We start from the raw sequence: 15,546 nt of genomic DNA, 5'->3' as shown, positions 1-15,546 counted from the left end.
AAAAGCATCTATCTGAAGATGCTTTAAGCCTGCATCTAGAAATCCTTCTTGACTAGCTACCCTCAGAACTCAGAAATGGGTTCACAATTTGGTTCAATCGTTAACCATTGTTTTTCTTTTATTTCCATAAAAGTGCCTCTTATTACATGATTTTTTGAACCATAGGCTTAACGTTGAGAAGACACCTGTGTTCTGAAATGAGTTTAAGTTGGTTGACCTATTGTCAGTATTAAGACACTGATTCAACAAGAAGGAATAGTCTACCAGCTCAACTTGTAATGTGTGAAACTTCCAGGGAAGCTTCGGTGGAAGGAACTGTAGGAGCCAAGGGCAGGCCGCCCCAAAATGTCCTACTGTGGTATATTATTTTAAGTAAAAATTACTTAAGACCATGCAGGAGAGACACTGGGATCCCCTTCTGTCTTCCTGAAATCAGGAAATAAACACCCCCATGTGAAAAGGAAATAAATACCCTTCTTCTATCACAAGGTAAAGAGACATCCTTATCAGAGATAGGAAATTTAGAGCAAAGAAGTCTGTACAGAAAACGTTTGTTACTTGTTACTGACTACCTGAACCCAAATTGTTTAGAATTCCTTATTAATTGGGGTGCCTGGGTGACTCAGTTAAGTGTCCTACTTCAGCTTAGGTCATGATCTCACGGTTCGTGAGTTCAAGCCCTGCATCTGGCTTTGTATTGACCACTTGGAGCCTGGAGCCTGCTTCAGATTCTGTGTCTCCCTCTCTCTCTGCCCCTCCCCTGCTCACACTCTAACAGTAAAAAAAAAAAAAAAAAAAAAAAAAAAAAAAGAATTCCTTAGCAATTGAAACTCCCAAAGTTTTCTTTGTCCTGTCAAGTCCTTATAGATTTATACTCTGTCTTCAAAGTATAAAAATTGACTGCCTTCATTTCTTGAGGTCTCAAGTGCATTATTGAGCCTCTCTGCACATGTAGTAAAACTGTTTTATTTTCCTCCTGTTTATCTTCCCCTTTAATTCTTAGACCAGCTGGAAGAACCTTGATGGGTAGAAGAAAATTTAAATTCTCCCCCTACAAAGGATAGGAATTTTGAGAGGCAAATGATGGCTACGTTTCCTGGATCACTTCTTCCTGCCTTGGGGAGGTACTCCACTGAATTTGATTACGGTACATATTATATTTACTTTTATAAATTAACTTAGGCCAACACTGGGGTGCAAATTGTCATTATAGATGAAAATTGTACATATTTGATAGAATTTCAGTTACATCACTATTTAATACATTTGCAGACACTCCGCTTTATCCATGAAACACTTTATTTATAAAATTTGAATTAAGCAATATTAAGAGTTCATTTAATTCAGTTTAGCACAAATTTTGCTTATGGATACAAATCTCTATAAACACACACAACACATTTTATATAGAAAAGTAGATATCAAAAAAAGAATACTTGCTTGAAATGATAAAAAAAAAAGTTTGTTCTAAACTGGTATTATTTTCCCTGCAATTTGCTTTCATTGAACTATATTTTTTATATACTAAGTAGAAGGAATTTAGCAACAGAAAATAGTTGGCTTTGCTATGTTCAAAGTAATGAGAAATACAGCTTTAAAGGTAAGACCATCAATTTTTGTTTTGCTAAATACTGACCCAATTACAGTATATACCAATTGATTGTTCTTTTACATTTTAGGGCTGAAACCCTGAGAAACTTGTGGAGTAAACTGTTTAGCGCTGAGCAGAGTTCAGTATGCCTGTGTTCCCAGAATTAACAAAATAAACCAAACCAATCGAAAAACAAAAACCCCAGCATCTTTTAATTGTTAAGTATTATAACTGCAGGCTTTCTAAAAAATATTACAATACTTTATACCTTACCTATTTTGCCAGAATAATGATTTACACTATTTAATAGAGTCATTTTGTTTAGAATTTGGTATAAGCAGACCTTTTTTCTTTTCAGAAATTATTGAGCTCTGTTGGTGCCACAGCTGAACCTTCTTCAGTTCCAGAGGCTTCTTCTGGTGTCTGTAGCTCTTGACAGTGGTACTTCACTTTAAGTGGTTTGCCAGGGTACCAGACCAAGTGAATACGACAAGGAATGATTTCCTGGAAAATAAGAGTTCTAAAGTACTATGATCTGCAAAAATTTCTGGCAAAAGCATTTCTGTATCATAGGAGTGCTGACAATACTGACTCCGTCTTTGACCCTCCGTCTTGCTCATGTCTGTGCACTGACCTCCCTCAGGAACATGTTCCAGGTCCCTTGGAGGTAATAGGCCCTGCCCCAAGTGCAGGAAGGCTTGTCTTGATCTCCCCTAATGTTTTGGTAACTAGCAGAGCTTGCCTAGTGCCCATGCCCCCAACCCTGATGGTCCACGAGGTCTGTGAAAATATTAGACCGCTGACCTCACCACAGTGACCTCTGCACATCCCCTTGCTCTATAAAATCTGTGCACTAACAGTCCAGACTTTGCAGAGAACAGCTGCGCAGCGCCTCAGTCATCACCTGCCGATCCTCCCGTCAGTAAGTCACCCTGACTAAAACTCCGTGTAAACTGGGTGCAGCTGCCTGCTGTGTTTTTTGGTCTCCAAGTGCCTTCTCAGTTTGTACGATACTTTACTGTTTCCCTCCTCTACCTTCTAACCTATATACAATTCTATGTTTTACCTGTGTTGAGAATTCATGGAGTAGAACGGTATAATCAAAATCAATTGCATCGTCATTTGTTTTCTAGAGAAAGAAAAAGAGAATTAGTGTAATAAACGGGATAGATTTATATTAGTTCAGAGTTTGGAGGGCTTCTATCATTATAAATTCTTGTTTGGACGAGTGCCTTGAATCTCCTGCTGCCTCTTCAATCCTAGCCTCAGCTCCTTTAGTAGTAGCCTGCAGGCAAATATGAAAGCCAGGGTTCCTTACTGTTTTGTCACCAAGTTAGATGCAAATCTAGTTGACTGTCTTACTATCACTTGTTCTAATATGTATGGCTAAGTCCTGTGGGAGTAGGGAGAATCTTTGGACAGCCTTTGGAGTCTAAATACTGTAGATGCACCTGCATTTGTATGTTAACATCAATATGCCAGACACCTGGACAAGGGGCAGGGCAGGTGGCATTCTAAAATGCCACCATGGACCAAGTTCTGTGCTAAAAACTTTATACATTCGTCATGTAATTCTCTGTCTTGTAAGAATATGTACTACGGGCCTGGCTTTACAGGGGAAGTAACTTGAGGTTACAGCTGGTAAGTGAAAAATGGGGATTTGAACCCTGATTTACAATTTTCCTTTTAATTTAAATTCAGGTTAGTTAACATATAGTGTAATAATGGTTTCAGGAGTGGAGTTGAGTGACTCATCACTTACATAAAACACCCAGTGCTCATCCCAACAGGTCCCCTTCTGAATGCCCATCACCCATTCATCCCACCCCACCCCCTTCCCCTCCAGCAACCCACATTCCTTACGCACTGCTTCTAAAAGCTGTATGCTGGATATTTATAGGTAGGCAGGCAGACTATTTATGTATTTGTATAGTTTAAAAATTGGTTTTACTTATAAACTTGAAGTATTTTCTCAAGCCAATACCTTTTTATTCTGTTTTGGAAAATAGTAATCCTGAAGAAAATCCTAGCAGTGTCTAGAGTTTAGGCAAATCCTGAAACGATGAGTTTGCAACTTAATTTTATAAACTTTATTGCTAAATACACAGTGTTACATATTTTTTAATACAAAAGTTTGGATTATTATAATGCTTTTAAACCCTGTACCATTTAATTAAGACCTTCCTCAATAACATTATTAAACCTTTACAGTTTTGGTTTTATAGATTCTGCCTCCTCCAGGAGGAAGCACTCTTACCTCAAGCCCAAAAGCAGGGCTTATTAAAAAACCCAGAGAACGGGGGGCGCCTGGGTGGCGCAGTCGGTTGAGCGTCCGACTTCAGCCAGGTCACGATCTCACGGTCCATGAGTTCGAGCCCCGCGTCGGGCTCTGGGCTGATGGCTCAGAGCCTGGAGCCTGTTTCCGATTCTGTGTCTCCCTCTCTCTCTGCCCCTCCCCCGTTCATGCTCTGTCTCTCTCTGTCCCAAAAATAAATAAAAACGTTGAAAAAAAAAAAAAACAAAAAAACCCAGAGAACGGGACACTGCACATCCCAGCCTGGCCAAGTATTCCCGGGTTGGGCTGCCCCCACCAAGGCAAGCTCTGCCGAGAAGTAGTTATTTTTAATGTTATTCAGATATAATCTCCTTGGCTTCTATTCAAATTATCACAAATGCCAAAGCCTTATAATCCAAATTGATGATTTCCTGTCACATTTTCCAGTAATTCAGCACTTTCACCTTCCTAGAGGCCGACTGGAAGTGTTTTGTTTGTTCCCTCTTCCTTACTCGTGATCTCCACCACAACCAGTGTGGTTTTAGTTGAGTCAGTAGGCTTATATTATTAGTATATGCTATCCAAAGTAGACTTCTTAGTCGAATAAATAAGGTAGATAACAAGGTTTCTATAATGCACCCTTGGCTAGCGGGGGCCTCTAGGTAGGGGAAGGCCTTGGGCTGACTGCTAGTGCGCAGAATACTTTGGGGTGCTGATAGTGATTGGTATGGACAGATAAGAGAACAATGCTCACTTTTCCTTTTCTCAATTCATACTTAAAGGTTAAGCGTGTAGGGAAGGTCCTCATCTGTTTTGTTTTGTTTTCCTAGCCACCAAATACCTCCCTTGCCCTTGGCACAGTCCTTATGGCATTAGGAATAACACCCACTCTTGATTTCCAAAGTAGTAACTGTGCCAGTCAGATGGGTCTTACTTTGTATCTGTATTTTAGTCGTTACCCCCTCTTCTTTCAGGCCTTGTTCATTTGGAACTGTGAGTTTGTAAGCCTGCACTTCCTTACACTGTTGCATTAAAAGGAGACTTTAACCCTGAGTGTAAAGGTAATAATTCCCACCCTTTAAAAAGCTTTTGAAAAACTATAATCTCTATACTTTGCTAAGCCACAGGGCACCTGCAGTCACTTCCTGCCTCTGTGTTGTCTTGGCTTTATCAGCCCCACCACCTTCCTGTAGCTCGTCTCCTAGAACAGTATATAGATCTGATCTCAGTGACTTTTTAAACAGTTTCTTGTTTTGCTTGTTGCTGCGTTGCTTCTTTTGCTGAGAGATCATGAGAATCCTTAGTGGCTACCAAATAGCAAAATCCGAAAATCTATGTGGATATGTGCATACTTTTCTTTAAGGAAACTGACAAAACAGGAAAGAGTATCCAATGGAAAAAAGAAAGTGTCTTCAGCACATGGTGCTGGGAGAACTGGACAGCAACATGCAGAAGAATGAAACTAGACCACCTTCTTACACCATACCAAACTCAAAATGGATGAAAGACCTATGAAACAGGAAACCATCAAAACTCTAGAGGAGAAAGCAGGGAACAACCTCTTTGACCTCAGCCACAGCAATTTCTTGCTCGACACACCTCCAAAGGCAAGGGAATTAAAAGCAAAAATGAACTATTGGGACCTCATCAGGATAAAGGGCTTCTGCACAGCAAAGGAAACAATCAATAAAACTAAAAGATAACCGATGGAATTGGAAAAGATATTTGCAAATGACATACCTAAATGTGTATCAAATTTGAAATCAAATTTACCAAGTGATTCAGTGATTTAGATTTTTGTTAATTTCAAAGACTTCAGTAAATTTGTTAATCCTCACTTAATAGGTCCTAAGAGATGAAGTCATCTGCCTTGGGTGGCACAGCAAGCCAGTAACATTACTCAATTATTAGTTGTCTAAAACCAAAATCCCACAGGGTTAAAAAAAAAAAAAAAAAAAAGCTAAATTTCCTAAGTGATGGTTCTCCCTCTGCATTTAAAAAAAAATTTGTTTTAATGTTTTTAATTTATTTTTGAAGGAGAGACAGAGACAGAGCATGAGCGGGGGAGGAGCAGAGAGAGAGGGAGACACAGAATTTGAAGCAGGCTCCAGGCTCTAAACTGTCAGCACAGAGCCTGACGTGGGGCTCGAACTCACAAACTGTGAGATCGTGACCTGAGCCGAAGACGGACGCCCAACCGACTGAGCCACCCAGGCGCCCCCTGCATTTTTGTTTCCTTAACTCTACAATTACGTCGGTCCCAATTTGGGTGAGTGATATTAATGGACACATGACAGACATCAAAGGCCAGCTACAAGACAGAGATGGAGCTGCTGTATCTGGCCATACTGTGTCCCAGTGGTTGTTAGTTTGGTAGTGTGTTATGTACAATGGCAAATGAAAAGAAAGCACTGACATTAAAAGAGCCTAAGGAGCGGGGAAGATGCCAGAGTGGGAGGGCCCTGAGCTCCCTAATGTCATGGACACACCCAAGCAACAACCACATGTGTTACAGCTCACTCTGAAAACAACCTGAAGCCTGCAGAATAGAGCTTCCACAGCTGGTTGTAGAGAGGAGGCCACATCAAAAAGGCCAGCAGAGGGGCGCCTGGGAGGCTCAGTCGGTTAAGCATCTGATTTTGGCTCAGGTCATGATCTCACAGTTCGTGATTTCGAGCCCCACGTCGAGCTTGCTGCTGTCAGTGCAGAGCCTGGAGCCTGCTTCGGATTCTGTGTTTCCCTCTCTCTTGACCCCTCCCCTGCTTGTGCTGTCTTTCTCAAAGATGAATAAATAAACATTTATTAAAAAATGTTTAAAAATAAACAACAACAAAAAAAGACGAGCAGAGGTGGAGACACAGTTGGGAAGCAGACCTGACATGACTAAGCACAAATGACAGGGATATCACAAGCACAGAAGAGTGAAAGGATCGGACCCCATACCAGGCACCCCTGGCCCTGGGCATCCACCCTGGAAAGAGTCTCCATAACATTTACCTATGAAATAAGTGGGGCTTAACTCTGGGAAAGATGGAGGGGCCACAGGAAATAAAGTTTCTGCCCTTCAAGAGCCAAGATGCTAAATAATAAGGCCAAGACATAGCACAAAAGGAGCACTTTGCAAAGCACCTGGCATATATGTGAAGGGGATTTAGTGACTAATTTTAGGACATGGGCCAAAGGGACAGGGATCTACAGAAGATTTCTCCAGGAACAAAAGTGGTGGGTGTCATTTTCTTGTCCTCCTCAGCCTAGACAGTCAGATGCTTGTGGGAGCCAGTTCTGATACTTTCCATCTACTTTGCCAGGACCATGTGCCCAACCTGGAGTTCCTTTGTAGACCCACCCAGCAGGCAATGCTGGTAAGGACCAGTGCCCCCTCAAAGTGATTCCTACCCTGGGGAGGGGAGGCAGAGATAACCCTACAAACCAGCATACCCACACTTCCTGGGGCTGGGCCTCTCATCTGTGCAGGGAGAAAGCCCCCTCGCACTTTGTGTGCCTACAGTTTGTGCAATGGCTAATTGCATACAGCCATGCTGAGGGCCAGCCCTGCCCACTAGTGATCCCACAGCCACTATAGACAGGACTCTCAACAGCATGAAGAGCAAACCTTGCCCAGTGTGTCCGCAATAGGCAAAACAGGTCCCTGCACCAGCTGGGCTGAGGGCCAGCCCGGATCACTGGCATGCCTACAGCAATCACATCTTGGCAAAAAACAGGTGTGCACACAGCCCACACAGGAGGACATCCCTGGAGCATGTGATTCTGAAGATGGGTTGGGGGGATTGTGCTACAGGATATCACAGGACTGCTTCTATACAAGGCCACTACGTTCAAGCCCCAAAAGACTTAGACAAAATGAGGAGACAGAGGAATATATCCTAACTATAAGACAAAAATCACAGAAACTTAAGTGACCACCAACTTAATACAGCTATATATAATGTATGTATAATATATATATTATACATATATATGTATGTGTTATACATATATATGTATGTGTTATATAATATAATATACATTAATACCACGGTAACCACAAATCAGAAACTTGTAATACATACACAGAATGAAAGAGAAAGCAATTCAAGCATAATACTAAAGAAAATCATTAAACCACAGGGAAAGACAGCAAGAGCAGGAACACAGAGAACTACAAAAACAACCAGAAAACAATAAACAAAATAGCAATAAGTACATGTCCATCAATAATTACTTTAAATATAAATGCTCTAAAGGCTCCAGTCAAAAGATAGAGAGTGACTAAGTGGATAAAAAAGCAAGACCCATCTATACTCCACGTACAAGAGACTCACTTCAGACCTAAACACACAAGCAGACTGAAAGTGAAGAGATGAAAAATAATATTAAATGCAAATGGAAGCAACGAAAAAAACCTGGGTAGCAATACTTAGACAAAATAGACTTTAAAACGAAGACTGTAGCAAGAGACAAAGAAGGACATTACATAATCAATTCCACAAGAGCATATAACATTAGTAAACATCTATGCAACGAATATAGGAGCATGTAAATATATGAAGCAAGTATTAGACATAAAGGGAAAACACAATAATAGTAGGGAACTTTCACACCCCACTTACGTCACTAAATGTATCATCCAGACAGAAAATCAATAAGGAAACAGGTTTTGATCAACATATTAGACCAGATGGATTTAAATTGTTGAGATTTGTTTTGTGGCCTAAAATGTGGTCTATACTAGAAAACGATTTGTGTACATCCAAATTATGTTTTTGGATGTAATATTCTGTGTACACAGAACAAAGCTCAAAGTCATTAGGAGGAAATAAAGACTAGACGGAAATAAGAAAAAAAAATAGAAAAGATCAATGAAGCCAAGACCTGGTTCTTTGGAAAGATAAACAAAATTCATAAACCTTTAGCCAAGCTCATTAACAAGTAGAGAAGACTCAAATAAATTAGAAATGAAAGAAATAATAAGTGACACCACATAAATACAAAAGTTTATAAAAAAAAATACTAAGAAAAATTAAATGCCAACAAATTGAACAACCTAAAAAAATGCATAAATTCCTAGAAAAATACAATCTTCCAAAACTGAATCAGGAAGAAATAGAAGTCAGAACAGACTGATAACTAGTAACAAAATTGAATCAGTTAAAAAAAAAAAAAAAAAAATCACCCCACAAGCAAAAGTCCAGGACCAGAAGTCTTCATAGGTGAATTGTACCAAACACTTGAAGAAGAATTAATACGAATTCTCCTCAAACTATTATAAAAAATAGAAGGGGAGGGACAACTAGCAAGTTAATCTGAGTCTAGAATTATCCTGATGCCAAAACCAGACACTACAAGAAAAGAAAACTATAGGTCGATATTCCTGATGAATATAGATAGAAAAATAACAAAATATCAGCAAACTGAATTCAACAATACATTACAAGGATCATTCAGGAGGAGGGGCCAAGATGAAGGAACAGCATGGAAGTTTTGTTTTTTTTTTTTTTATGTCTGTCGTCCCTGAAATGCAGCCCGATCAACACTAACCATCTTGCACACCTAGAAAACTGATTTGAGGATTAACACAACAATCTGCCCAACCTAAACCACAGAACTTGGCAGGTACACAGCATGGAGAGGTGAACTAGGGGAGAGAGAAGCCACGGAGGGCAGGGAGCTGTTTTTGCTTGTGGAGAGAGGACAGAGATGGGGAGAGTATGGGAAAAGCTCTGCCCACACACACCCAAAAGCAGCTGGACAGAAAGTGGAAAAGTGGAAACAGCTGCAGGGACTGAACAAAAAAAGGAGAAAGGAGAGGGTCTAAATTCCATTAAGACTCTACAAACAGGGGGAGCACAGAGTCTGAAACTCCACAGCTTGATACCCGGTGGTGCTCTGCTCCTGGGGATTCGCCCTTCCCACCAGAGAGTGAGGTTCAAGGGGTCTTCGGGCCACACAGGGGAGAGGCAGTTCCCCTGCTGGGAGGACATTTGGTAAAGGCTGTGTGGCTACCCCAGAGGCAAAGGTCCCAGCGGACCCCAGAGAACCACCATATTCATTGGTGCTAGAAGAAGGATGTTAAGGGGAAAGCCTGGTGCCAGACATGTGTTGTGATTTTCCATAAACCCTGAAATGCTGCTGCTACAAGACCACACTAACTTTTTCTGGGGCAGACTGGCACCCAGCCGCAGTCTCTGAGCATTGGCAGCAGTGCAGTCTCGTCAGTGTTCCTGGGGGTGGGCCAGCACCTGGCCATTGCTCAGTGAGACCGTCCCCCAAAGGTCTGAGCGGGTCAAAGCTGCAGTCCCTTGGAAGTAAGGGTTTGGGAAACAGCCCATTTGAGATAAAACTCAGGAGAGAGGTGCTGTGTGGCAGGCTGACTGCTTAGTCACAGACAGTATAGAAGTGGGGAGTGGACGGAAGCTGGAGACAAAGGAGGGATGCCCGATTGCCAGTCGTGGAGAGCACAGAGTTCCAATACTAGAGGCTGGGTAGCTGGGTGATGCCATTTTCACTCCTCCCGCACATGCGCATACACGCCTACACCGCCACAGCAATCCACCCCAGTAAGCTGATCAGTGCCATCTAGTGGATAATGGAGTCATTACACTAAACCCCATCCAACTTGGCCAACAGCACTCTTGACAAACACAAGTCTCTCTGCCTGCTTAGTTTATGGGCTATAAAGTGCTTCATAGCTTGACTTCTATGGGAAACCTGTAATTTCAATTGTATTTCATTGTTTGCTGGTCCTTTTATTCAACATTTTTTCTTATTCTTGAATACAGAAAGAAAAAAATATATATTTTTTCCATTTTTATTAAAAAGATTTTTAATTTTTTTCTACTATGTTTTACTTTTGTAAATTTTTAAATTCTACTTTGCTTTCATCATTTCATTTTATTATATTTTATTGTAGTCATTTTTAAAATTTTTCAAATGTTTTCCTTTTTTCTTTTCTCATCTTTCCCTTTATCTCTAATCCATCAAGCTTCTTTCAACAACTAGACCAAAACACACCTAGGATCTAGCATCCTTCATTTGATTTCTTTCTGTTGTTTTTAATTTTTAATTTTTTTTACTTTATTAATTCCTTTTCTTCCTCCAAAATGATGAAACAAAGGAATTCATCCATAAGAAAGAACAGGAAGAAATGACACCCAGGGACTTAACACAGATACAAGCAAGATGTCTGAACCAGAATTTAGACTCATGATAAAAAGAATACTAGCTGGGGTTGAAAATAGATTAGAATCCCTTTTTGTGGAGATAAAAGACATAAAAGCTAGTCAGGATGAAATAAAAAATGCTATAACTGAGCCGCAATCTCTAACGGATGCCACAGCGGCAAGGATGGATGAGGCAGAGCAGTGTATCAGCAATATAGAGGACAAACTTATGGAGAATAATGAAGCAGAAAGAAAGAAGGAGACTAAGGCAAAAAAGCATGAAATAAAAATTAGAGAACTCAGTGACTCATTAAAAAGGAATAACATCAGAATCATAGGGGTCCCAGAAGATGAAGAGAGAGAAAAAGGGGTAGAAAATATTTATGTGAGCAAATCATAGCAGAAAATGTTCCTAACCTGGGGAGACACAGACATCAAAATCCAGAAAGCACAGAGGAATCCCATTAGATTTAACAAAAATCAACCATCAACAAGGCATATCATAGTCAAATTCACAAAATACTCAGGCAAGGAAAGAATCATGAAAGCAGCAAGGGAAAAACAGTCCTTAACCTACAAGGGAAGACAGATCAGGTCCGCAGCAGACTTATCCACAGAAACTTGGCAGGCCAGAAAGGAGTGGCAGGATATATTCAATACGCTGAATTGGAAAAATATGCTGCCAAGCATTCTTATCCAGCAAGGCTGTCAGTCAAAACAGAAGGAGAGATAAAGAGCTTCCCAGACAAACAAAAATTAAAGGAGTTTGTGACCACTAAACCAGCACTGCAAGAAATTTTAAGGGGGACTCTCTGAGAGGAGAAAAGATGGGGGAAAAAAAAAAAAGACCAAAAGCAACAAAGACTGGAAAGGACCAGATGATACACCATAAACTCCAACTCTACAAGCAACATAATGGCAATAAATTCATATCTTTCAGTACTTACTCTAAACATCAATGGACTAAATGCTCCAATCAAAAGACATAGGGTAACAGAATGGATGAGAAAACAAGACCTACCTATATGCTGTTTACAAGAGACCTACTTTAGACCTGATGATACCTTCAGATTGAAAGTAAGGGGATGGAGAACCATCTATCATGCTAATGGTCGCCAAAAGAAAGCTGGAGTAGCCATCCTTAATATCAGATGATCCAGATTTTAATATAAAGACACTAACAAGGGATAAAGAATGTCATTATATCATAATTAAGGGGTCTATCCACCAAGAAGACCTAACAGTTGTAAATATGTATGCTCCAAACATGGAGGCACCCAAATATATAAATCAATTAATCACAAACATAAAGAAACTCATTGATAATAATACCATAATAGTAAGGGACTTCAACACCCCACTTACAGCAATGGACAGATCATCTAAACAGAAAATCAGCAAGGAAACAATGGATTTGAATGACATACTGGACCAGATGGACTTAACAGATACATTCCAAACATTTCATCCTAAAGCATCGGAATACACATTTTTCTCCAGTGCACATGGAACGTTCTCCAGAACAGATCACATACTGGGACACAAATCAGCCCTCAACAAGTACAAAAAGATCAAGATTATATATACGATGCATATTTTCAGACCACAACGCTATGAAACTTGAAATCAACCATAAGAAAAAATTTGGAAAGATAAATACTTCGAGACTAAAGAACATCCTACTAAAGAATGAATGGGCTAACCGAGAAATTAAAGAGGAAATTAAAAAGTACATGGAAGCCAATGAAAATGATAACACCACAGCCCAAAACCTCTGGCACGCAGCAAAGGCAGTCATAAGAGAAGTATATAGCAATCCAGGCCTTCCTAAAGAAGGAAGGTCTCAGATACACAACTGAACCTTACACCTCAAAGAGCTGGAAAAAGAATAGCAAATAAAACCCCAAACCAGCAGAAGACAGGAAATAATAAAGATTAGAGCAGAAATCACTGCTATCGAAACCAAAAAAAAAAACAAAAAACAGTAGAACACATCAGTGAAACTAGGAGCTGGTTCTTTGAAAGAATTAACAAAATTGGTAAACCCCTAGCCAGTTTGATCAAAAAGAAAAAGAAAAGGATCCAAGCAAATAAAATAAAGAATGAAAGAGTAGAGATCACAACCAACACCGCAGAAATACAAACAATAATAAGAATATTGTGAGCGGGGCGCCTGGGTGGCGCAGTCGGTTGAGCGTCCGACTTCAGCCAGGTCACGATCTCGCGGTCCGTGAGTTCGAGCCCCGCGTCAGGCTCTGGGCTGATGGCTCAGAGCCTGGAGCCTGTTTCCGATTCTGTGTCTCCCTCTCTCTCTGCCCCTCCCCCGTTCATGCTCTGTCTCTCTCTGTCCCAAAAATAAATAAACGTTGAAAAAAAAAAAAATTAAAAAAAAAAAAAAAAAGAATATTGTGAGCAATTACAGGCCAATAAAATGGGCAATCTGGAAGAAATGGACAAATTCCTAGAAACATATATACTACCAAAACTGAAATAGGAAGAAACAGAAAATTTGAACAGACACATAACCAGTAAAGAAATTGAATTAGTAATCAAAAATCTCCCAAAAAATGAGTCTAGGGCTGGATGGCTTTACAGCATAATTCTATCAAACATTTAAAGAAGAGTTAATAGGGGTGCCTGGGTGGCGCAGTCGGTTAAGCGTCCGACTTCAGCCAGGTCACGATCTCGCGGTCCGTGGGTTCGAGCCCCGCGTCAGGCTCTGGGCTGATGGCTCAGAGCCTGGAGCCTGTTTCCGATTCTGTGTCTCCCTCTCTGCCCCTCCCCGTTCATGCTCTGTCTCTCTCTGTCCCAAAAATAAATAAAAACGTTGAAAAAAAAATTAAATAAATAAATAAAGAAAGAAGAGTTAATACCTATTCTCTTGAAGCTGTTCCAAAATACAGACATGGAAGGAAAACTTCCAAACTCTTTCTATGAAGCCAGCATTACCTTGATTCCGAAACCAAAGACCTCACTAGAAAGGAGAACTATAGACCAATTTCCCTGATCAACATGGATGCAAAAAATCCTCAACAAGATACTAGTCAACCAATCCAACAATACATTAAAAGAATTGTTTACCATGACCAAGTGGGATTTATACCTGGGATGCAGGGATGGTTCAATTTCCTCAAAACAATCAATGTGATACATCACATCAATAAAAAAAGGACAAGAACCACATGATCCTCTCAATAGGTGCAGAGAAAGCATTTGACAAAATACAGCATCTTTTCTTGATAAAAACCCTCAAGAAAGTAGGGATAGAAGGGTCATACCTCGAGATCATTCAAGCCATATATGAAAGACCCACTGCTAATATCATCTTCAGTGGGGAAAAACTGAGAGCTTTCCCCCTAAGGTCAGGAGCAAAACAGGGGTGTCCACTCTTACAACTGTTATTCAACATAGTGTTGCAAGTCCTAGCCTCAGCAATCAGACAACACAAAGGAATAAAAGGCATCCAAATCAGCCTGAAGGAGGTCAAACTTTCACTCTTTGCAAATGACATGATACTCTACATGGAAAATCCAAAAGATTCCTCCAAAAACTGTTAGAACTGATCCATGAATTCAGTAAAGTTGCAAGATATAAAATCAATGCACAGAAATCTGTTGCATTTCTATGCACTAATAATGAAGCAACAGAAAGAGAAATCAAGGAATCGATTCCATTTACAACTGCACCAAAAACCATAAAATACCTAGGAATAAATCTACCCGGAGAGGTGAAAAATCTGTATACTGAAAACTATAGAAAGCTTATGAAAGAAACTGAAGAAAACACAAAAAAAAAAAGGAAAAATATTCCATGTTCCTGGATTGGAAGAACAAACACTGTTAAAATGTAGATACTACCCGAAGTAATCTACATATTCAATGCAATCCCTATCAAAATAACACCAGCATTCTTCAGAGCTAGAACAAACAATCCTAAATTTAAAAAATTAATGTTTTTATTTATTTTTGAAGGAGAAAGAGAGACAGAGCATGAGTGGGGTAGGAGCAGAGAGAGAAAGAGGGAGACACAGAATTCGAAGCAGGCTCCAGGTTCTAAGCTGTCAGCACAGAGCCCAATGCAGGGCTTGAACTCATGAACTGTGAGATCATGACCTGAGCCAAAGTCGGACACTTAACCGACTGAGCCACCCAGGTACCCCAATCCTAAAATTTGTATGGAACCAGAAAAGACCACAAATAGCCAAAGCAATCTTGAAAAAGAAAACCAAACCTGGAGGCATCACATTCCCAGACTTCAAGACATATTACAAAGCTGTAATCATGAAGACATAAGATACTGGCACAAAAACAGACACTCTGATCAATGGAACAGAATAGAGAACCCAGAAATGGACCCACAAACATATGGCTAACTAATCTTTGACAAAGCAATAAACAATATCCAATAGAATAAAGACAGTCTCTTCAGCAAGTGATGCTGGGAAAACTGGACCACTTTCTTAACACCATACACAAAAATAAACTCAAAATGGATGAAAGACCTAAATGTAAGACAGGAAG

The 15,546-nt window shown here is 40.1% G+C and overlaps 1 protein-coding gene across 1 annotated transcript in view; it reads right to left on the bottom strand.

Annotated features, from left to right (window-relative positions):
• Positions 1-1,281: 1,281 nt before the first annotated feature.
• RARRES1 (retinoic acid receptor responder 1) overlaps positions 1,282-15,546 on the bottom strand; it is a 57,108-nt gene continuing 42,843 nt past the window's right edge. The window contains exons 5-6 of the mRNA XM_045503139.1: positions 2,658-2,720; positions 1,282-2,095 (exon numbers count right to left, since the gene is read on the bottom strand). Coding sequence (XP_045359095.1) covers positions 1,946-2,095; positions 2,658-2,720 — 213 coding nt within the window. The 3' untranslated portion in view covers positions 1,282-1,945. The remainder of the gene's footprint in view (positions 2,096-2,657; positions 2,721-15,546) is intronic.

This window comes from Leopardus geoffroyi, chromosome C2 (genome assembly GCF_018350155.1).
Source record: "Leopardus geoffroyi isolate Oge1 chromosome C2, O.geoffroyi_Oge1_pat1.0, whole genome shotgun sequence".
Taxonomy (NCBI): domain Eukaryota; kingdom Metazoa; phylum Chordata; class Mammalia; order Carnivora; family Felidae; genus Leopardus; species Leopardus geoffroyi.
This window is presented reverse-complemented; position numbering and strand designations above follow the sequence as displayed.